Source organism: Cetorhinus maximus, chromosome 16 (genome assembly GCF_964194155.1).
Source record: "Cetorhinus maximus chromosome 16, sCetMax3.hap1.1, whole genome shotgun sequence".
Taxonomy (NCBI): Eukaryota; Metazoa; Chordata; class Chondrichthyes; order Lamniformes; family Cetorhinidae; genus Cetorhinus; species Cetorhinus maximus.
In genome coordinates this window covers 79701244-79724943 of record NC_135894.1, presented here as the reverse complement: position 1 = coordinate 79724943, position 23700 = coordinate 79701244, and the positions used below count along the sequence as shown (strand labels likewise).

At 40.2% G+C, this 23700-nt stretch overlaps 1 protein-coding gene across 2 annotated transcripts in view; it reads right to left on the bottom strand.

Annotated features, from left to right (window-relative positions):
* urb1 (URB1 ribosome biogenesis homolog) overlaps positions 1-23700 on the bottom strand; it is a 104199-nt gene that overhangs the window by 62971 nt on the left and 17528 nt on the right. For both annotated transcript variants that reach the window (XM_078560178.1, XM_078560179.1), the window contains exons 9-17: positions 18538-18733; positions 15240-15377; positions 13447-13620; positions 9880-10039; positions 8135-8257; positions 6273-6385; positions 4746-4865; positions 2485-2601; positions 107-245 (exon numbers count right to left, since the gene is read on the bottom strand). In XM_078560178.1, coding sequence (XP_078416304.1) covers positions 107-245; positions 2485-2601; positions 4746-4865; positions 6273-6385; positions 8135-8257; positions 9880-10039; positions 13447-13620; positions 15240-15377; positions 18538-18733 — 1280 coding nt within the window. The remainder of the gene's footprint in view (positions 1-106; positions 246-2484; positions 2602-4745; positions 4866-6272; positions 6386-8134; positions 8258-9879; positions 10040-13446; positions 13621-15239; positions 15378-18537; positions 18734-23700) is intronic.

The following is a 23700-nucleotide window of genomic DNA, read 5'->3' as shown; positions in this document are numbered from 1 at the left end:
ATGATTGATTGAATTATCATTTACTTGCAGAAGGGTTTATATTTGCTGGTTGTATTTGTATGGTTACTGTAAGAGAATCAGTATTTTTTATTTTTTCCCTGCTCACCATCAATATGCGAGATAGGCAAACTGACAGTATCCGAGTCCTGTCCACCAAAGTTTGCTTGCAGCATGCTAGCTTCTTGTATTACGTCTGAAATCTTGTCTGTGTAAGGATATGGATTTGATATTAACTTTGTCAAAGCCTAGGAATAACACACATAACATAAATGAAAATAGCACACATGGGAATAAGAAAAAATATTTGTGAAATTATACAATTTCAGATCAAGTGAAACTGAAAATCTTATTAGTTTCCCTTAGTGACATCATACTAACTGCTCGATTTATTGGATCTAGTTAGTCTACAGTTTTTAAATGCTGCAATTTCTTATGATATCAAGCGAGGAATCAGGTGATGATACAGCACCAGTGCCCTGTGCCACAGAGTGGAGAGATACTGAGATGCACTGTGCTCAGTCAAATTTCTGATCTTACTTGTGTGGGCACCTTTCAATATACTAGTGGAGAGCGAAAACGAGCAGCTAAGTGGTTGCCACCATAGGAAAGAAAGGCAAGGCTGTACAAACATACAACACTACCTACAGTGTGAATCCAACTACTAGGAACAAGCCATTCACCTCTTTCTGTCAGCGGCAGAGGCTAAGGGAAGATCTGCAAGTTAAAAAATTGGTAAAAGATGTATGTCTTTTGTCAGAAGGTGATGTACCCTGAACAATACAGACACTGATTTTGAAGCAAATATTCTTAAATTGTATAGTCAGATCAAACCTATATTTTGTGTAAAACGAGAGTAAACAAATAAATTTGACAATCTTGGAATTTCTTTCAACAAGATATCAGTTCACCCATAACTGGATAGAGGCATCAATTTCCAAGAACTGGATACATCTACTTTGATTTTAATTCAATATTTCCATTACATACAGAACAACCATGGTTAAATTACAATTACAACAGTGACTGTACTTCAAATGTACTTCTTTGACTGTAAAGTGCTTATGCCATATTGATGCAAGACTTTCTTTCGAATGGAATTCATTATAAATTTAGCTGATGGAAGTGAATACTTCAAAACATCGACAGTATACGTTGCATGGAAAAACTACCCTCAACATTACCATATAATAACAGGGGTGAGAGTCGCCGAAGGCAAAAAGGCCTGAAAATTATTGACCGAAGACAAAAAGATCTGAAATTTTTTTTGTGACATGTCTGTCCTTGGCTTGCTGCATTGCTCCAGTGAAGCCCAACCCAAACTGGAGGAACAGCACCTCATCTTCCGACTAGGCACTTTACAGCCTTCCAGGCTGAATATTGAATTCAACAACTTTAGATCTTAAACTCCCTCCTCCATCCCCACCCCCATTTCCGCTTCTTCCCCCTCCCTTTTGTTTTTTCCAATAACTTATATAGATTTTTCTTTTCACACCTCTTTCCATTATTTTTAAATCTATACCTGTAATACCCTGTCAGTCTTTCCACCCACTCCCACTAGAGCTGTACCTTGAGTGTCCTGCCATCCATTCTTAATTAGCACATTCTCTTAGATAATATCACCACCTTTAACACCTCCCTGTTCCTTTGTCTGTAACATCTTTTGATTATCTGCTCCTATCACTGCTTGCTTGTCCCTACAAACGCCCCCCCCCCCCCCCACCCCCGACCTTAAACCAGCTTATATTTCACCCCTCTCCTAACTTTACTCAGTTCTGCTGAAGGGTCATGAGGACTCGAAACGTCGACTCTTTTCTTCTCCGCCGATGCTGCCAGACCTGCTGAGTTTTTCCAGGTAATTCTGTTTTTGTTTTGTATTTCCAGCATCCGCAGTAGTTTTTTGTTTTTATCATTGAGAGAATTACCCTGCTATTCTTTAAATAGTGCCATGAAATCATTTACATTAAACTGGAGGTGGGGGGGAGAATGCGAGATGGGGCCTTGGTTTATTCTGGCTTGGAAACCAAGGCTCCATCTTGGAAATATATCACTGCTCCTTCACTGTTGCTGACTCAAAATTCTGGAACACTCTCTCTAATAACACGGTGGGTGTACCTGCACCACATGGACTGCAGTGGTTTAAGGCAGCAGCTCACTGCCACCTTCCTGAAGGCAATTAGGGATGGGCCATAAATGCTGGACTTGTCAGTGATGCCCATAAAGCGATGAATGAATTTAAAAAAGGAACTGAGGCTGGCACTTAGTCTCCCGAACAAACTGCTCCAACCGACATAAATGTTAAAGAGTACTGAGGATGAAAACACCTCAAACTTGCCACTGGGCACATCTGCTCCCCTGATTGTGGAATTGGACTGTGTGCTGAGCGCTTGAAGGGTAAGTATTATTATTTGTCGCATTTACCAAGGAGTTACCTTCTACTTTATGTCAACATGGATTTCAGGACCTATGAATATAATCTGTACTTACTCTTTCAAGAAATAAAATGACACTCTCTTGTTCCGATTCAGAAACAGACCAAAGACCTTCCATCCACATTTCTAGTTCTTTCCAAGTGTATTCAAAAATTCCACTCTCTCTTAAAACCTAGGCAGGAAACAAAAGCACACTACACATCAAAGTTACCCATTGGGAGAATAAATGGCACAAGATAACATAGGGTAAAGGAACCCCAAGAGTCCTAGTTGGTAGCAATGTTAAATTTACCATTGGAAATATCAAATCATCTCAAACTGGAATAAGTAAAGGAATGCTTGGTAATAGTTTTTAAATACTGGGTGAAATTTATTTGAATTGTGATTCTGAATGCGTTCAAAAGCTGAAGCTTGTGAAAGAACAATCCACCAATGCATTCATGTGTAACCTAGTGCCCTAAGTTTTCAAAGGAAATCAATGGGGCTGCCTGCAAAATGTTTTCCTTTGGAACATAAAAAGGTCCTCCTATAGTGCAAACTAAAAGCCCTAATCTGCTACATACCATTTAATGGGCTCATAAGAGATTCAGATTAAGAACATTTCATAGTAGGCTTCTAACAGGTTACCCCAAAAGTACCTCAGACTGTCTATCACAAAGAACAATGGGCTGGATTTTAAGGCTCCCCAATGGCAGGTTTGATGGGTGGACATGTAAATTCCAGTGGCTGGCTTTCATGCTGCCAACCAGCTGCCTCCAACCTGTCTGAAACTTTAGAAGGCACAGGGGAGGTGTTGGAGCAGCCCACCACTTAAGGGCCTCATCCCACTGCCACCAGTATTTAACCTGCAGTGGGGTTAGGGCCATGGCACGGAGGAAGCCTGGCAGCTTTGCCGCACGATCTGTGCTGGGCGAAGGAAAGGGCGTCCTTCTTTATAGCCCCCCCCTGAACCCATCAGAGGCACTCACACCCCCAACCAAGGTCACTCCCCTCCCCACTTTATTTCTCTCCCCCCCCACGCAGCCTCTTGAAACTAGCCTCTCACCGAGACTCCTGACCCTGGACTTACCTGCGCTCCTCAGCATTGAGGATTGCCTGTAGTACCAGCTGTGGCCACTGTTCCTGGTGGTGCTGCTGGGACTACAGAGCTTCTGGCCATCCAACTGGCTGGCAGCTTTCTAAGGTGGGACATTCTCCTGAGAAAGGGGTGGATGTCTTGCCATAAAGCAATTAACACTGCTCCCAGTGTTAAATTGCTGCAGGGCAGCTGTCAGGATTGTTGGCAGGCTCCCCCTGATAGGGACCATGGTGCCCCATGAAATCCAGCCCAATACCTTGCCTTGCTCCATTAAGACACTTAGTGGATGGAATTTGCTGTGCCACGTCAGCATATGATCACTTAACAGCCAGCATGCAATTCCTTTACCAAATATTTTAAAGAGATATTGCATGCTACAATTAGAGATACTTCATTCCAGACTTTTGTTCTCTTCTACTCTCTCAACAAATCATCTTTGGACAAGATGCCAAATATAGGCAATTCCACCCTATTGATCTGTAGCTTATATGATCACTTAATCTAGTATTATCGAACACATGATTTATGATTCCAAACAGTCATTTGTAAGATGGACATGCACGTCCATGGATTGTTCAAGTTTTAAGACTGGATCTTTTATACAAAGTGGCAATGTTCATGGTATATTTATAAACTGATAATTCAGAGCAAAAAAGAAACTGCTGCTGCTGTGTCCATAAGCTTACTGTTAATTAAATATAAATTGTATTTAATTGTATGCAGATGATGGGCATTAACTGAGGTTTCATCTGAGTGCATATAAAGAGACACTTTTTGAAACTGGTATGGTTGAGTTAGGAGGTGTATGCTTGTAATGCGTAACTCTGTAAATAAATGCAAGACTTAGTGAAGACTGGATCCAGTACTATCCTTCACCAATTAGGTGTCTGGAGAGTAACACTTTCTATCCATCCAACATATTTCCCATAACCTACATTAGTTCAAATCATGAACCAATTATGAAGCTGACTAGTCACTATATTGCCTTGAGTTATTTGAAAATGTGCAAAAAGGCAAACTGTACTTTTTTCATGTTGCTCATTAAAGCAGGGCTTAATATTCCCAGTAAGCATATCAATTATATTTAATTGGACTTAAAATACCTCGGGTGATGCATTAATAGCAAGAAGATTTTTCTGACATGTTCCAACTAAATTTACAAATGTAATTTGAGAGCTAACCGTATGCATGTATTGTGAGATTATGGGAACTAAATGGCAATTAAAATCTCAACTCACCTTTATAATAAGGTGCTTGGTTGATGTTTGTAGTTGAGAGCTCTTGCTAGTCACATACATTTTAATCAACAAATAAAACACTGACCGTTCTCCACTATTCTTATCCGTATTTGTTAGATCCTACATACAAATAAGAAATAGAAATCAGTTGTTGCACAAACAAACAGTCTCTTAGCATCTCCTTATTAGAACCATGAATCTCTATATGAATACATCCAGCATTATGATCAGGTACAGGACTTTTGCAATTTCTAAACATAATACATTTTTAAAGATTAATACCAGAATGCTGTGAAAACTATTTCAAAGTTCGCTTTTGTCGAACAAATCTATTATGATATATCCATGCTTCCCTCCCTCAAAAGAGAACTGGATTGTGGCTTGTGGAAAAAGAGTTGCAGAAATAGGCTTGACATAAGAAAGAAAAGAAAGACTCGCATTTCTATGCAGAGTTAGAGTACAGTTCTGGCCACAACTTTACATGGGAGATTTATGGGAGGCTGCCAGGAATGGAAAATTTTAGCTTTGAAGAAAGATTGGGTAGAGTGGGGTTGTTTTGTTTGGAGCGGGAAAGGCTGAGAGGAGATTTAATTCAGGTGTATAAAATTATGAGGGCCCTGGATAGAGTGGATAGGAAGGACATAGTTCCCTTAGCAGAAAGGTCAATAGCCAGAGGGCATAATTTAAAGTAATTGGCAGAAGTATTAAGAAGGCAGCTTGAGGAGAAGTTTTTCACCTAGAAACGGTGGGGTTCTGGGACTCACAGCGCTTTTAAAAAACACTTGGATATGCACTTGAAGTGTCATACCCTGAAGTAATGCAGACCAAGAGCAGGAAAGTGAGATTAGGCTGAATAACGCTTTCTCGGCTAGTGTTGCCATGATGGGCCGAATGACCTCCTTCTGCGCTGCAAATTTTCTGATTCTATATTTCCAGCTGTGATGAACACATTCGGCAAGAAGACCCATGCACTATTCTTTTCAATGAATGATTTGTGGACAGGACAATTCAATAGTGCAAATTCATTCAAAACATCAATGTATGCTTGAAACCAGATCCTTTAGGAATGTCCTTACTTTCTTTAAAACAATTCTTTAACTTTTTTCGTGATCTTAGTTGAGGGTTATTTACTGGTTAAAATGCAGGGGAGAACTCCCCTGCTCTTCTTTGAAATACTGCCATGGGATCCATTACATTCACTGGAGAGAACAGACTTGGTTTAATGCCTCATCTGAAAAACAGAACCTCACCTCTGACAATACAGCATTTCCTCAGTACTGCACTAACGTGTTAGCCTAGATTTAGTGCTCAAGTCTCTGGGGTGGGACTTGAACTCCCAACCTTCTGAGTTACAGACGAAGGTGCCACTACCAAACCAGGGCTGAGTTCATTTGCAAATTAACGCTGAATTAATTTAATTGAGCTGATTTTGACAGAGAGTCGGTTGAAAAGGAGATATTGCAGCTTTAGACCTAAAATGCCATTCCAATCTAAAAAAACACAAAGATTTGCCTAATATGATTGTACCTGAACTCTGAACCATGCAAATTTATTGGCAGGCAGCTCCAGGGCAAGCTGCAGTACATGGTGCTGTAGAACAGGAGCAATTTCCTGTCTCACTCCCTTCTCACTCACGATGCCTGGAAAACAAGAGTTGAATATCTCACCATCAGTGTAAAGCCTAACATCCTTCTCACAGAATTTACAACATAAAAACAAGCCATTCAGCCAAACAGGTGTCCATGTGTTCCAGTGCTTATGCTCCACACAAGTCTCCCCCTACCCCTCCCATAAAACCCTATAATCAACTTCCTATTCCTTTCTCCCCCATGTGTTTGTCTAAATGCACCTCTTAAATGCACCTAAGCTATCTGTGTTAACTACTCCTTGTAGTAACCATTTCTCAATAGGGAATGGAAGATAGTCCTTCAAGAAACAAGCTGTCAGTAACTGCTACAAATTTTGTTCGGCTTAACATTAGCGTGCTCACTGGATGTGAACAAAGGAAATAACACACAAACATAATTGACGTCAATCTTATTTGGGATGGCTTGTTGTGCTCATTTATTAAGGGACGTTGGGGCTGCAGAATGGAACAACTATTGGGTGAAAGCATGAAGTGACGCAGACATCATTATGGTTTCCATCCCTAAATTAAATTTAATCGGTGCAAAGTTGAAAATAGGTTATTGCTATGTAACAAGATCCATTAGTAATTGAACTGAGACTCCCCAAACCAATTTCAGTTAGGACTATTGCAGAGAAAAGGAACATTCATTTATTAGTTTGGGCTGGATTCCAACCCATGTCCTGGTTATGAAGGGACAATGGTGAAGTCTAATGTACTAAACAGTCTCCATTAGCTTTTTGCTCACTTTTTGTCTTAATTTGCAGCTCTCTGCTTTAATCAGTCTTCCAGTTGTGTAACTCATTACTGCAGATCATTAGTGTATCACTATACTGACTTTAGAAAATATTCATTAAGCTCACTGTTACAATCCAAATTAATCGCTACTATCTGTGGCTTAAAGGAATTAATATTCTTCAATTATAAACAAAAAATCATGGGAGTGTTATTGATTTCCTCCTATGTGATCCCAATGAGTGAGGTTCTCCACCAGAAGAATATATTTGTAATCAACCATTAGAAGTAAATGAAATAACATTATAAATAATGACAATTTATTACATTGCCTTAGACCCGGGAAAAATATAATGAATGTAACCAATTTTTGGTGCTTAAAATGTGCAACCCACCTTTCAGTGAATCATCCATCATCTTAAACATTCACTCGCTTCACCACCAGCGCACTCTGGCTGTAGAGTGTGCCATATACAAGAGGCACTGCAGCAAAGGACCTTAAACAGCATCTACCAAACCCAAATGCTCCACCACCTAGAAAGACAAGGGCAGCAGGTGCATGGAACACATCCATGTTGCTCTCTAAGTCACACACCATCCTGACTTGGAAATATTTTGCCGTTCCTTAATTGTCGCTGGGTCAAACTCCTGGAACTTCCTCTCTAATGGCACCATGGAAGTATCTTCGCCACACTAACTCATCTGGTTCAAGAAGGTGGGGTCACCACAACTTCTCGAGAGCAATTAGGGAGGAGCAATAAATGCTGGCCTTGTTGGCGATGCCACATTCAGGGAATGGCTAAATAAATAGAAATGATGGTACTGCCTTTTCACATAAAACAACCAATGGTACCTAACTTCATATAAAAAGAGACAACTGACAATGAATGATAAAAATGCAACCTGCAGTAAGTTAATGTATCTAACTTGAATCCACCCAATTCCACTTTTCAAACTAGCAGCTGTTTGTTAGCAACACACTTCCAGCAACTATGCAGCTTTGAAGGAATATAGAATATTTACATACCTTTAAGCAATTTACTGAAATCAAATGCACACTGTGAAACCATATGAGGGACCACTTTCTGGTAAAGACACATAACCTGGAGCACAATTGCCTTCAGAACAGTGGTCTCAGCATTATCTCCACCTAAAGGAGAAGACAGGATACATGAAACTGGCTTTACTAAGATAAATGAATGCACAGATTAAATATTTATCAAAAACATTTAAAAACTCTGAATAAAGGATCTATTAAAGAAGCTCAAGGATTTACAATTGTAAAAGTAAAGCTTGAGATTTGTTAACATTTTGCTGCTCTCAACCATTTGACTACTGCTGTCACGTATTGAACATATGATAACAATACCTCAATATAATGCATTCGCCTGTATTTGTTAACTCGAGGAATGAGCACAATTCAGTTGGATTTGGTTTTATTATTCATAGAAACAATTTACTAAGAAATGTATACGCAACTGAGGAAAAATCCTTTCGATGTTATAAGCTCGCTACCTTTTTTATACACTTTCTCTCATTTTCCATCTTTTACATGTGACTTGGAACCATGCATCCCCCACTATGCTGATCATCCACAACTTCTCAATGTTTAATTATGGGTTTTTTGAATTGTTTGTGAAATGACAGTGAGACTGACTAGGGAGTACTTATTTCCCAGTCTGATTTGGCTTACAGCAATGGAGGTGGGCCGTGTTCTTGGTCCCTGTAGAGGTAGTACACACATAGTGGAAGTGATTCAAGCAGTGGGAGCTTGGACGATGACAACATTCAATATAGTAGCTCAGCTAGGAACAGACAATGCTGAGGGAGCATTTTGCTAACTATAGCACGAGTGACAAGCAGTCTTCAGACCAGCCGTCAGTATTTTCTACCAGAAGTGTTAAGACTTTACTTTTGCTTTTAACATATTTACTATGTATTGGGCCAGAAATTTCTAGAGCAGGGAAACTCGGGCATGCCTAGTGAGACTTTCACCTGCACCCTTCAGCTGAAAACTGAACAGTATAGAAGTGAATGTTAGGTTATTTTGGTCATTACTCACTCACAGTTTAAAATTGGCCCATAAAGTGGTTGGGAGTGAGGGTGGATAATGATGCAGCGAAAGCATCAGCTGGATAATTGGGTCAAGAATGCATCTCAATCAATGAAATTCAAGGATCAAGATAAACAGCTGGTAAATTTGGGTGAGTGAATTCATGACAACATCAAATCAGGTACAGAAAGAGAAATAGCAACAGGGAAAGACTGGATTAAGAGAGAGAGCGAGAGTAAGGTTGTTTTAATTTTAAAATTTGACATTTTTAAAACCTTCAACAATTCACTATCTGAAGGAATGTTGCTCCAGACTTTTAATTGTTCCTTTTCTGGACAAGAGAGGTTGGTTGACCATCATTACCAATTGTCACATTGTTAAAGGGTACTTAAATTATTACTTACTAGAGTAAACTTTATGCGGTGAATTTATTGGTCAATTAATGCACAAATGAAGCAACATGGGAAGTTTAAAGGCCATTTTCTTAAAGTTAACAGTGGAGTGGTGTAAATTATCCTGCAACTTTGGGTGACTCGCAATTATGAGATGTCTCTTTCTTGCTACAAGTTGCTGGTCTATTTGCACATTAATATTGTGTATCATTCACATGTCGTTATTTTGTCAGCAAATACTGGCCTAATGGCTTTTCTCGATTTAAACCACATAAGCGACTTCCTTCCCTTCCATCTGCCCCCCCAACCCTGAGAAAGAAACTGTACCATGGTGCTCTGTAATATCTGATATTTCATTTGCTTCCTCTGGTGCAGTGATGCTTTTTGTGCCTTTCTCATTTCCCTGTTCTCCTTTTCCATCTTCTTTTTCTTCATTTTTTACAAGAGATTGCCATGTAGCTACAATGCTATTCATGTCTGGCAAATGCTATATCAAAAAAAAAGAGCACACTCATGACACAGAATAGCATAGGCATTCCAGAAACGGGTACTTCTATAGACAAGTCTGCAACATAATGATTATAAAAATAGATTTTGTAAATCTGAATTTCATAGAGATCTAGCATTTGGTAGATTAATTATCTGATTTTACTGATACAACAAATTCAGTAATAATTCCCAATATTTTGTGACAGCTTTTATCCTAAAGGATTAGAATAATTTGACTAGAGACGAACTGTAATACTGTAAGTTGGTGTGAATGTAAACTTTTGGTGACAATTATAGAAGTGAATGTTAGGTTATTTTGATCATTACTCACAGTTTAAAATTAATGTTCAAATGTTATCATTCATGCCACTTAGTAACTTTCATTCCCTTCCCCTAACAGAATGCATCTTCCTTACACCCCTTCCCAAATTATTTTACCCCCTGTGGTCAAGACAAGGACTTGTCAGAGCTGTGGGCGCCAATACCTGTCCTGCCCCATTTTTGCTGAGACAGGCCAATTTGGGAGGCTGTAAAAATGGCAAGGACCCTATTCTAGAATTCCCACCCCCATTGTCATTTCCAGCAGTTTTTGCCAGCATGTGATAAGGGTGCATGGGTAGCTAGCACCCCCTATCCTTGCCAGCACCATTGCAGGGCAGGCAGTTCAAACCCCTCACAAATTTAATGGGTTTGGGCGCGTTCTGTAAGTGGACATGATTCATGGTACCTCAAAAGATTCATGAACTATGCAGAAACCATAGTCCTGAGTGGGGAACCAGAAAAAAAAAATCATTCACCCACTTCTGGGATTCATTGATTGACAGGCCATTTGCTGTGAAACAGGGGAAAAATTTTTTTTTTTTTTTCAGTTTCAATGGGCTTCATTGTTTAGAGCTCCATGGTTTGTTTTGACAGCTGAGCACATTATGAATGTTGGGCTGAGTTTCACAAGCTCCGGAATGACTTAGCACTACAGGAGGGGGTATACAGTTTTATTGACATTTTTATGAGGTTATTAAAGGATTATCTGACTTTGATCTGGTTTGTGAATAGATGTTTCTTTGTTTTTACAACCAAGTTACCACTTTTTTTCAATTGCTGTGGAGATCTTTCCCCCAATATTGTGTGTTTGAGCGACAGCTCTATTAAGTTTAAATTTTTCACATCCATATTAGACTTTCCATTGCTATTACATGACTCCTGAGGTCTGTTCATAGTGTATACTGGGGGGGTGAGTGGCTATGGATGATACATGGGGGCATGGAGGAGACTTGGGGTGTATAATGGAGCATGGGGAACGGATGAAGGGACATGGGAGCTATGAATGGGGCACAGCAGTGTGAACGAGCATGGTGGCATAGAGGAAGCAAAGGGGGGCATATGGGGCAGGTGGGGGTGAGGAGCGAGATCTTGAGGGCATGACATTCGGCTTTACAACTGGGCTGACATCCCATTAAATGGGGCTGGGCCTTTGAGCCTACCCAGCCTCGTCATCTGTCTGCCTCCATTGCCGCTTCATGTCTGCCTCCAGAGGCAGCAGGCCAGACTACATCCTGCCCCACCTCCCCGGAAATATAGTAGGCAGGGGCCTCCTTAATGGAGGCAGGTCAGTGGAGTTGGAAACTTTCCCAACTCACGCTTCCTGTCTTTCACGAAAATCCAGCCCAAGGTCCATCACCAGACAACTCTGAATGAAACTGCGTCTATAGAAGTCTAAATGGCACATATCAGTTGGTTGAGATTCAAATTGAGATATCCTATAATACAGCTCAAGTTTCCATCGTTGCATTTGACAGTGTGTTGCAGCTTTTCCTTTAATGCTGTTTCATTCATATTTCTGCCATCTCTAGATTTAACTTCCCTAATGTCGCCCTTGGTTAAATCACCCCCATTACATCCCAATTTATTCAAAACTCTGCTGCTTGTACCCTATCCTGCACTAGGTCTCACTTGCTCATTATTCCAAACCTATATTGGCTCTTTGAGCACAGACATTGGGAGTCTTGTCTGCTGGTTGGAGACCCAGCGAGAGACCCGTGCTGCCTCTTTTCAGGAAGGCCCTCTGAATCACACGTTAATCAGACAGTGGCAAGGCCAGCGGCAGGCCTTCCCCTGAAATCAAGATCCCGGGGCAGAAGTTTCTCCTACCAAGAGCCTGTTGGCTCTTGTCTTAGCAGCGCCACTGGAGAGATCGTGGCTGCTGCCGGAAGGACAGGCACCAGAGTCCCAGGATCCCAGGCCACAGGTAAGTAATGTGGTGGTGGGGGCTCCTGGTTTGCAAGGAGGGATGGCGGAGAGGGGTGCAGGGGGGTTGCCAGCAAAGGCAAGGGAGTGGCTCTCAGCGGGTACCCCTCTTCCCGATGTCCAGTCCCTTGATCAGGCAAGTGCCTTTGATCGAGCAACACGTCACCCCCACCCCCCCACTCAGAGGTGACAAGCTGGCCGCTTAGTTTTACCTGTCATACACACCGTATGGTGATAGCTCTGCCTGCAGCCAGGTTAATAACAGTGACGGCAGAATGAGACCCTCAAGTGGTCATTAATTGGTAGCTGGGTGGGAAGGTCCACCACGGGCCTTTCGGCCCAGAACTTAATTCTGGTGGAGGTAGGAAGGTGGTGGCATCCCATAACGTCACCATTCTGTCTAAATAAATGCCCTTCCTGTCTCCAATGACAGCACAAGACTCCAGCCCTTGAAAAAACACTGCACTAAATTGAAATCCACATCTTCAAATCCCTCTATGACTACACATGTCAACAACTTCCCCAGCCTCATTATCCCTCCCTAATCCTTCAGTCTTCTGGCTCTGGCCTTCAGTGGAGTTGCTCCTGCCATTGGTGATAGAGCCTTCAGTCATCTCAGCCCTATCCTCTGGAATGCCCTCCATAACCTCTGTCCCCTTTCCACAGTCAAACTTTCTTGAAATCCAACTTTTTGATCTAGGTTTGATTGCCCCTCCCCTTGCTCTCACATCATGGTTCAGTATCTGCTTCTTAATTGCTTCAGTTTTTTTTTCATTTACCTCTGTTAAGAACATTGGGGTATTTTCTACATTGAAAGGTGCTATGTAAGTACAAGTTGTAACCAAAATCCGATGCAGCCAAATACAGTTTGTCTGGTTTAAGTTGTTAATGTTGGAATCCTATTACAATAAAGTGCATGCTTTAGTTTGCAAGTGAGAAAAGCTATTACTAATTGGGGAAAGATTAGGGAATTATTCTTAAGTTTATAAGAACTGGTTTACATTGGGTTAGGGGAGGAAAAAGGAGTCTGTGCCAGTGCTCTTGTGTTTTGTAAATAAACCTGCGAAAAGGAAAATACTGGCTCCAGTTTCACCCTTTACTCAATGAGTGAATAGTGAGTTTCAAACATAAGTTTCCTGATATGGTTGCAGTCCTAAATACCTTGCTGAGGGTCTCTCTGTACTGCTGCGCAAAGTCCTCCATTGTACTCGGAGTGTAAATCTCAGAGTTCTGCCACGCTTCTTCATTCAGGCAATGCTCAATGTTTTTCAGAGCCCTCCTCATAAAATATGCAAGCAAGGAGAAGGTAGTGTGTTTAACTACTTTATTTGCAAACTGAAAGTAAAGAGAGACAATTTATTAAATTTGCTTTTGTTTGTGTGACATTATGAGACCAATAAGAAAATAGTCTCCATTTTGATTGCACTGATGAAAAAACAATATTGGAAATAAAAACAGAAAGTGACTGAAAAACACAGTGAGCCCATCAAGATCAAAAAGAGAAAACAGTTAACATTTTGCACGACACTCTTACTTAGGAATGCTCAACAGAAATAACCGCTTTGTTTCTCATTTTTTAACAAACAAAAAACTGGACGGTTAAAACAAAGTACCTTCAGAATTACAGAAACTTTACTTTTCCTTATTTTATAGCTGGGAACTTCAGTGTTATGGAAGTTAGTAGCTCTCATTGCCAATAAGTAGATAATTTAGCTCTGTTAATGTTCTCAGTTTAGCTAAATGGCCAAAAAATGAAAGATAATGGGATCAACGTTCCTTACTTTTGCTGCAGGGAATGCCAATCTATTGCCTGGGCTTTTTGTTAGGAAAAAGGAGGGGATCCTGCTGCGTGAGAGCAGAAGTCTGGGGTGCTAGGGCCAAAATATCCAGTGAAGGAACTGGGCGATCCAGCTGCAAAGGTCAGGAAAAAGAGCCAAAGACCTGTCATGGACTCTGCTTCCTTTTACAGTGTTCTAGAAGTATCAAGGTTTTGCTTGAGGAGCAGAATGGGGTCTTGTTCAGCACCAAAGATAGGTAACAATGTGGTACGGAATGGGCATTCCCAGACACAGGGGTACCCAAACAAGTTGGCAATGGGTTTCAGATTGCATGGGCTATGGCAGTGCACTGGAGAACAGCTGGATTCCCCCAGTTCCTTCACTGGATAGTTCAGCCTGAGCGTCCCTGACTTTTGCTCTCATGCAGCAGGATCCCCTTCTTTGTCTTAACAAAAAACCCTGGCAATAGATGAGCTTGTGCTGAGAGTAAAACTAAACCACTTTAAAGACCGAGACACCAAATGAGTCACAGTTCTGTCTAGAAAGACATTTTTGGCACACTGCACCTGTCTGTCACTTGAGCTTGTGGCAGGGGAATTAACCCAAAATCATCCTAGCAAGCAATTTGTTTTCTGCAAAGAGGAGAACCTAGGCCCACCTCCAGTGCTCGTTAAATGATACAATCTTTTCGATAAGTACAGTTTGAAAGCAGTGCAAGTTAGTAAATACCCTAACTTAGCAATAGTTTCTAAAGTGGTCACAAACAATTCTAGTCAAGTTTTCACAAGTATTTGAAATGCTCATTCAAGTATCCAATCCCAACCTACTCCTTACGTATTTGCAGTGGCACAACCAGTACCCCTGGATGCAAATCTGGTTATAACACAGCCAAGTTTTCCCGATATACTGTACTTTCCCATGCTTCTATGAGAGAGTGAGCAATTGATGAACCATTTGTTTTTGATTTTGGCCAGATGCACTCCAGTCCTATGCTTTACTATGTGCTACATTGCATTTACCTGGCTCTCTCTATGTAGTAAAGGAATCTAATTAGGCAGTTCAGCAGTAAAACGTTGTAGAGTGTGCAGTAATTTGCCTTTTTCCTGACAATTTAAAAAAAAATATTCTGAAGAATTTTGATTTTAAGAAAAAAAAATGAAATAGCTCTTTCCTTACATTGATTCCCTGAGTAAACATGGCTTTAGTAGCCACTGGAGGCCGTGTCGTGACCATCACCATAGAGAGGAGACGGGGGATTGGGATGAACTCTTTTGTGCTGAAGGCTTTGGAAATCTCTGGCTGGGCATCGTAAATCTAGAATAGAAGTTGATTGTACAAAAGAAGATATGAAGAGTATCCATGATCTTGTGTTCATTTGGACAAATAGTTTATTATTAAGGTGCATTTAATAAAACTTTAGATATTTACTCTATTCACTGCTAATTTATTCACAGTTTAGTTTTAAACAAATATTACAATGTATATATTAAACATACAAAGAAATTATTAAATATCACAAATTTGCTTGCCAAAGTATTTTCCTCAATTGTTGCTAAAACTTACCGCGAATAAAACTGAAACTCAACTTCCGGGTTTTGTGAATCTGCTAGTTTGAAATTTACAGACTAAAATCTGCAGTGTAAACCAATGTTTCCTCTAGGCTGCACAACAACACAAAAGTTTCTGTACAGACTCTACACAAGTTATCGCAGAAGGACCTGCATGCTTAAAATCACCCAAGCAATACAAAAATAAAAGAGCCCATTGGTCCTAACAAAGAGCTTTAAGGTAGAGAGTATCTGCCTCTGCACAAAGTTCCCTTCATCCCATATTTACAGTGGTCCAGTTTTGTCCCGGACTGTGCACTGACAGACTATTTTTAACTATGATGGACCCTGATAGAAGACTCCACCAATGCAAATATACTACAAATTTGTGCTCATGAACACCATCTTGTTGAGCAGTGGGCAAGGAGGTACATACCCTGAAATTGTTTTTTTGAATGTTGCGCTTTTATCTCTGTGAAAAACACAAAGTGCTGGCTCCATGTTTGCAATCAGTGGCAAAGCATGGTTGCTTGCTGCTGACCTTGAAGAAAGCTACCCGCAAAGATCTAGTGATCTCTTCAGCATGGTTTTCCCCTTTCCTGATGGCAGTTTAGTTATTTTCAGGCAGCAAAAAAAATTATGATTAGATTAACATAGAAGCTAAAATAAAGATAAATCCTCTTAAAAACATTGTTTTTTTTATATAAAGGAGAAACTTGACATTCTGCAAATATAAAATGACTTTTTCAGGGTTAGTGAGGGTGTTTAGCAGTAATTATGAAGTTAATATGTCATTAAAAACCCTGTTAGATCTCATTTAAGGATTTTTACATCAAGATTAACAGTGTAACCAAGAGTGCAGGTTCTTGAAAATTCATAGATTTCCTGCTGACCTCCGATAGTGCCTCAACTGTGCACCCTCTGGTGAAGCAGAGTCACAGACAACAACTTCTGGATTTCCGCGTAATTCTGCGCACACGCTGACTCTAGAAGTTGCTTTCAGTTTCAGTGAAGCGATGATGATGAATGCTGACAGTTATGTTGTCATTACCAAAGGAAGCCCAGGCCATTGTAACTTTATTCATCACTCAATAAAGTGCTCTTTCACGGGTAAACCATTTTGTTTCACTAACTTAACCAAAGCATTTCTCCTTTCTTCACAGGTGCTGCCTGACCTGCTGAGTGCCCAGCATTTCCTGTTTTTCATTCAGTTATGTTCTTACTGCAACAAACCCATAGTCCCAGGCTCACTGATTCCATTGTAACTAATTAATACAAATACAAAGCATTAATTAATTGACACAGCACCAGTTTTAAAATGTTCTTTTATCATGGATATTTTCTGAACTAATTAAACTGGAGTTTGCCCTTAAATTTTCACATTCTTCACTATATGATGACAGAACTATGTCATGATCCTGTTTGGGACCATTAATGTTTAAAGAGAAATCCGAGCACCCATAGATCAACTGAAAGAAACTATGCCACGAGATTTCACATTTTTAAACAAAAACAAACTTCACTGTATTTAAAGAGAAATTAACAATTAAAGCAAGTACCAATAACTTAATTCAATAGCTTATAGCAGCTCTGCTTTTTACTTGCCCCCAGGAGTTTCCATATACAAGAATCTTGAAAGTTCGCTCACTTCTTAAGGGACCAACCCAAAGGTATGCCACAGCCCCCTGGAATTCATTTTAATTCTCCTCAGTATGCCAGCTATTCTCCAAGGTAAGATTTTATGGGGAGCCTTCCATTAGCTTTTTAGCTAAGCGACCCTCCCATTTTTCTTTAAGACCACCAAACTGTGGACTCTTTATTCTGGTTGCTGGCAGATACCCAACTGGCTTCTCACAGCCTTCCAAGCTTACTCTGCTGACTGCTTTCCATCACAAGACTCTGTGAGAACCACTGAGAGCTTCAAACTAGGCAAATCTTCCAGCTTCCCCACTGCTTAAAAATTCCAAACTGACCTTCAGTCCCCCACCTTCATTCTGCGCAGTGAACAGTATAGTATTTTCTCCGCTTAAAGTGCAGGACAGGCCTGACTAACATTCATCCTCTTTGCCTCTCCCAGCTCAGTGACCTGCAGTCTATACCAAACCAAACTTCTTTCTGTGAGAAACACCCAGCTAAATTAAACAAAAGAACCTTCTAATCCCCACAGTACATCTTTAATTCAACAATGCATGCTTTGGGATGTTCTCAAACAGAAATGTAAACTAATTATTTTACCTTCAACTTACCTCTTTGATTCTATAACCCATATGAATAATTGCTATCACTAATGGAGCTTTAAGACCCTTCCCTCCCTCCCAGTATTGATGACTCTGTTAAGGAACTCTCTTGTTTATAACGGGCTTTCAACGTTTCTTCATCTGGAACTACTTAAACAATTTAAATCCTCTATTGAAGTAATGGTATACCTTCTGGCTTCATTACAAGCTTAAAGATGGGTCATCCATTGTTCAACACCATCACACTCTACGAGCAGGATTTTCTGGTCCTGCCCACTGCTGAGATTGTCCGGTCCCGCCGAGTGTCAATGGACTTTTGGCTGAGCCGCCGTATCTCCCGTGGCAGGTCCCACCATGGCGAGGCCGGAAAATCCCAGCCTATCTCTGACCTTGTAAGACAAAGACAGGTTAATTAAACCTATTCTTCCTTTGCCTTTACGTGAGGGTTGTTTATCAGTTTCCTAACCAGGCTTTTCTATTAATTTTACGTTTAACACTTTAATCTCCAACCTAAAAGTTATAACTCAAATATTAATATAAACTATGAAACTAAATGATTATGACAACTGACTTTTCACTTGTGCTCCAGAATTCATTTAAAGGTGTCTTAAGAGATGACCCATTTTGTCAACCAATACATTATGATCAGAACGAAGTCTGAAAACATTGTGCGAGTTAGTTGCTCCCCACCTTTCGGAGTAGTTTGATATTGTCCAGCCAGACTGTCTTAAGTCTAGGGGCAAAGGAATATTGTGTCTCCTTGAAGAATCTGTTTAGTAAATCAGGACACACTTTGAAGATGTTCACCATCAGGTCAGCCACCAGCGCATCTTCTGTAGCTGTTTTCAAGCCCAACAGAAATCTCAGCAGTACCAAGTTTCCTCCCCTGCAAGTGCAATCACAGTCCACAATTAAAAGAAAAAAAAATTGATCTTTTTAGATCGGCAGGTGATCCATTAATGAACCCCAGTAAGTTCAAGGGTGACATACAAATTACAACTAAACAAGAAGCAGTTAATGATAATGACCACTATCTGCATTATAACATATATCCCCTAAAATCCGAGAAGCCAAGTAAAGCTAGACAGATGTGTTACAACCCATGGATAGGCACTTGGTGAAAACCAAGGACAGGCCAAATGGAAATACCCTCCTCTAGTAGCTTAACCTCCATGAATCCAGGTGGCACTACAAAAAAGCTATTCGCCTCAACTACTCCCTATGGCAGGCGATTCCACATTCCCACCATTCTCTGGGTAAAGAGATTTCTTCTGAATTCCCTATTTTATTTCTTGGTGGTGTCATGAAACTAACATTTTTTTTCTCCATTATATTAGTGTGGTTTATTGTAAAGTAGGTTTATGGTTGAGAGTGTGGATGGCTGTCTGTGTAGCTGATTTAATTGAATTAGAGTCAAATAGACTGCAAGCTTGAAATTATCAAAAGAAGTTAGGGGTAAAAAGCATTTGAAATGCTAATGAGTAAGCATGGATGAGGTCTTAGCGTGTAGGGTGTTAAGGAAATTTACAAGTGAAGGGGAGGAGTTGTTTAGGTTTCAAAGGGATGATAGAATGTTTACAACCAACAAGATAAGCAAGACCAAGGAGTGTGTTTATTTTTCCTAAAGGTACTGACCATATTGGCAACATGAAAGATGTTTATATTATGGGAAAAGTAAATTTCCAAAGCCACATAGAACAACAGAATTTACAGATTAAAGAGTGAGAAACATATATAAAGAGGACGGAGGGTTATGTTGTGGGGCCGAGTAAGATCTAAGAGGACTGTGTAAACAGCCTTGGGGAAGCCTTCAGACACTTTTGCAGAAGTCTGCTGTGTCCGGTAACCAAAGGAGGAGGAAGGCCTTTGGAATTCCACTGTGGAATGGGTGGTGTGGTAAATTTGCTGGCTTACGTATTTAAATTTAAAATCTATTTTGGAACTGTTGCTTTAAAGGGGGTGTGTTGTTGGGAGTCAGGTCAATTAGGAATTTTGGGATTTGTTATAGTATTAAGTAGTTGTAATCTTATTTATGTGTTTGAAATCCTCTCTTCTGTTAATAAATGTTTTAATTTAGTTTTTAAAATCTCTAAAAGGTGTTAGTGGACTCGTTACTTCTGATTTCAGTGCACAAATCTTCTCATAATAAATACAAATTGCTAAACCGCTGTGATAACGTGGCCAAGTTTCCCTTGTGGATTTGGTCTGCCTGGCACATCACCTGCCACGTCAGAACAAAACTGGGGGCTCTTTGCAGGGTTTTAAAAATTATTTGATTGGCTTGGAGTTGGTGAATCTTAAGGCGACAAGTAAAAGAAGCACATTGAACTCAGGGGTTGGTGTTGAGAGATTTTAAAGTGGTGAGACTGCAAAAATGGCTTTATCCATAGCTAAGGCTTTTCTGGGAGTAGAAGACACAACTCTGGTTGGTTTACAAAAAGTGTTTAAGTGTAAGTTAGCAGAATTGGCGGATAAGTTGCAGTTGAGGTTAAACTGTAGGGGCAAAGAAAGCAGATATAATTGAAGTGATAGCACAGCATTTGAAATTGGAAGGGACACCTGACACTAGTGAGTCACAGCTGGAGGTAGTGAGACTTTAACTACAAATGAAGAAACTCGAACATGAACAAGCAATGGAAATGAAAAAAACTGGAATTGGAAGCAAAAGAAGGAGAAAGAGCATTTCAAAGGGAGCAAGCAGAAAGGCAGGAGAGAGAAAGGAAACAGGAAAAGGAATTGGCATTGGAGAAATTACTAAAGGAGGAAAGAGAGAAGGAAAGGGAGAGAGAATGTCAGCTTAAAAAGCTGGAAGTTAAAAAAGAGATCTTAAGAGGCTGAGGGAGGTTCTGAGGATGAAAGGACCACTTCCAGTCGAAAGCCCAGTAGGGAGATGTTTAAATTTGTGCAGGTTCTTCCAAAGTTTGAGGAAAGGGAGGTAGAGGCGTTCTTTATTTTGTTGTGATACTGTGGCCAAGTTTCCAATGTGGGTTTGGTCTGCCTGGCACACATCACCTGCCATGTCATAACAGTGGCTATCTTACATTGATAGCCTCTAGTTTTGCTCTTCCTCACAAGTGAAACCCTTCTCCCTGTGTCTACTCTACCAGAAACTTTCATAATTTTAAAGGCCTCTATTATGTCACCCCTCAGCTTTCTCTTTTGAAAAGAGATCTATTCTGTTCATCCATTCTTTATAGGTACAACCTTGCATTTCTGGTAGCATCCTTGTAAAACCTTTTTTGCACCATCTCCAGTACCTCTATATCATTTTTACAACATGGTGGCCATAACTGTACACAGTTTAACCAAAGTATGATACAAGTTTAGAACAGTTGCTTTGCTTTTCAAATTTATCCCTCTAGAAATAAACCCTAGTGCTTGGTTTGATTTTTTTAATGGCCTCATTAATCTGTGATGAATTACAGATTAATTCTGTTTGATGATTTGTGTATTTTTACTCCGTTTGTTCCTTAAACCCATTTAGTTTCAAGTATTCAATGTCCAATATTATAATCCAAGTAACGCGTGACCTTATTTTTCCGAATTAAAATGAAATACCTCACTCATCTGTGTTGAATTTCAATTCGACAATTATATCACCATTTTTGCAAGTTTATTAATGCCTTCTTGTAAGTGTTGCAGTGCTCCTCAGTATTGACTACACCCCATAATTTGGTGTCATCCTCGAATTTAGAAATTGTGCTTTTGATTCCAAATTCTAAAGCATCAATATAAATCGTGAACAAAGTGATCCAGGATTGATCCTTGTGGAACGCCACTTTCCATCTTCTGCCACTCTGAATAGTTTCTCTCTTATGTTTTCTCTCTGCTTTCGGTCTTGTAGTCAGCTAGCTATCTTTTCTGCTACTTGTACCCTGACTCCACATGCCCTTATGTTATCAAAGGCCTTTTGGAAATCTAGATAAATTTACATCTACTGCATTACATTTGTCTACGATCGCTGTTATCTCTTGTTATGAAGACATGTTATATAGAATATTAATCTGCCATGTCATCTGCTGGATATACATATATTGAACTTTTTGAAAAGAACACTTTTGCTAAGGGCACTCGCCCACAGCAGCTACTTTATTGCATTTGCAAAAGATACAAGCTGCTTTATGGAGACACAGAGTCTATGGAGCTCTCAGAGACAGTGGCTAAAATAAGCCCAGATTGAAACCAGCGTGAAGTCACTTGACCCAGCTCTTGGGTGTGAAATATACTGGATTTGAATAGTCAGAGGGACTGCCTCAGGGTCAGAAGGGGCAACAGCCCTGCACCCCGACCCTTTCTCTGATACCTCGCTCATCAAAGCTGAGCTGTTTCTGATTTGAAAACCCAACAGAAGATTTCATTACTGCAAACCGAGAGTTCTTAAAGGAGGATTCTGAATTAACACCACTGTCTCCAAGAGAAGAGAGCATCAACCAGTCACAACTGCAGAATGACTGCTCCAGTGAGAAAGCCAAGTACCAGCAGCAACTGTGGAAAGTGACCCTTCAGCTGTCGGCAAGCATCCAAACAATCCATGAATAATTTTTCTGACTTTACCTTTTTGACTTGGCCAAATTTTAACATCTGATACTCTGTAAAGTTTTATTTCTTTTTTTGCCTGAGGAGGTTGTGTCGTGTGTTGTTTTTGCATTAATGGGTAGTTGGACATATTTGTACATTTAAACCTTTTTGTTATGAATTTCTGTAACTTTACCTGAGTGAGTTTTAGTAATAAAACTAACTCCTTGCTTTTTAATTGAAGGAATCTGGCTGGCTTATTTCTTATACCGAGCTACACACAGTTAAGCATATATACTGAATTGACAATACAGCATCACTTCCTTTTTAAATTCAAACTCTGTTATAACCAACCCAGGAATGGGACAAAGAGAGTAGTCAGTTCACCCCTAACTGGTCGTGACACTCTGAAGAATTCATTAAGATTAGTCTAGTAAGACTTTTCCTTTTCAAGTTAATGCTGACTATTTATTGCTATATTTTTTGGTTTTAGATGTTTTCTATTTTTTCCTTTCGTAGGGATTCCATTCCTGAAGATAACATAGAAGGGCATCCAAAGGTCTTCTCTAGGGACATTAACAGTAAAGGGTTTGTCAGCGAAGCAATGGGGCTGTTTAGGCACCAAAATGGAGATTTACAGGTGGAGGTAGAGGAAGTGGCTGAGGTACCAAATGAGTACTTTGCATCAGTGATTACCAAGGAGGAGGGCTTTGCCAAATCTGTAGTAATCGAGAAAGTTGCCTAGAGACTCGATGAGAGCTTTTCCAACTGAAAATATTACAAGATACAGAGTGACTTTGGACTGGAGGGAAGAATGCAGTGTAGTTCCCCAATTATCAGTATGGGACCGCTGCATCTTTTACACAAAATCTAAAACCTGTGTCCCCTTGTCCTTGTATCATTAGCAAATAGCAAGAGATTTTCCCTTGTCTACCTTATCTAAGCCTGTCATAATCTTGTACACCTCTTCCTTGCTCCAAGAAGAACCCCAGCCTTTCCTACTGAACTGTGTAACTAAAATACTATTCTTGGAACCAGTCTGGTAAATCTCCTCTGCATCCTCTCAAGGACCTTCACAACCTTCCTTCTCCTTTGAGTAAGCAGAGCAGGCAAAGATGAGATTTGATAGAGCTGTTTGTAATCATGAGTTGTTTAGATAGAGTTAATAAAGAGAAACTGTTTCCAATGTCTGAAGGGGTGATAATGAGAGGGCACAGATCTTAGGTGATTGGCAACATGAGGAAAAATCTTCTTACAGTGAGTTGGTTAGGGTTTGGAATGAACTGCCTGATGGGGTGGTGGAAAGAGATTCAATGGTATCCTTCAAAAGGAAATTGA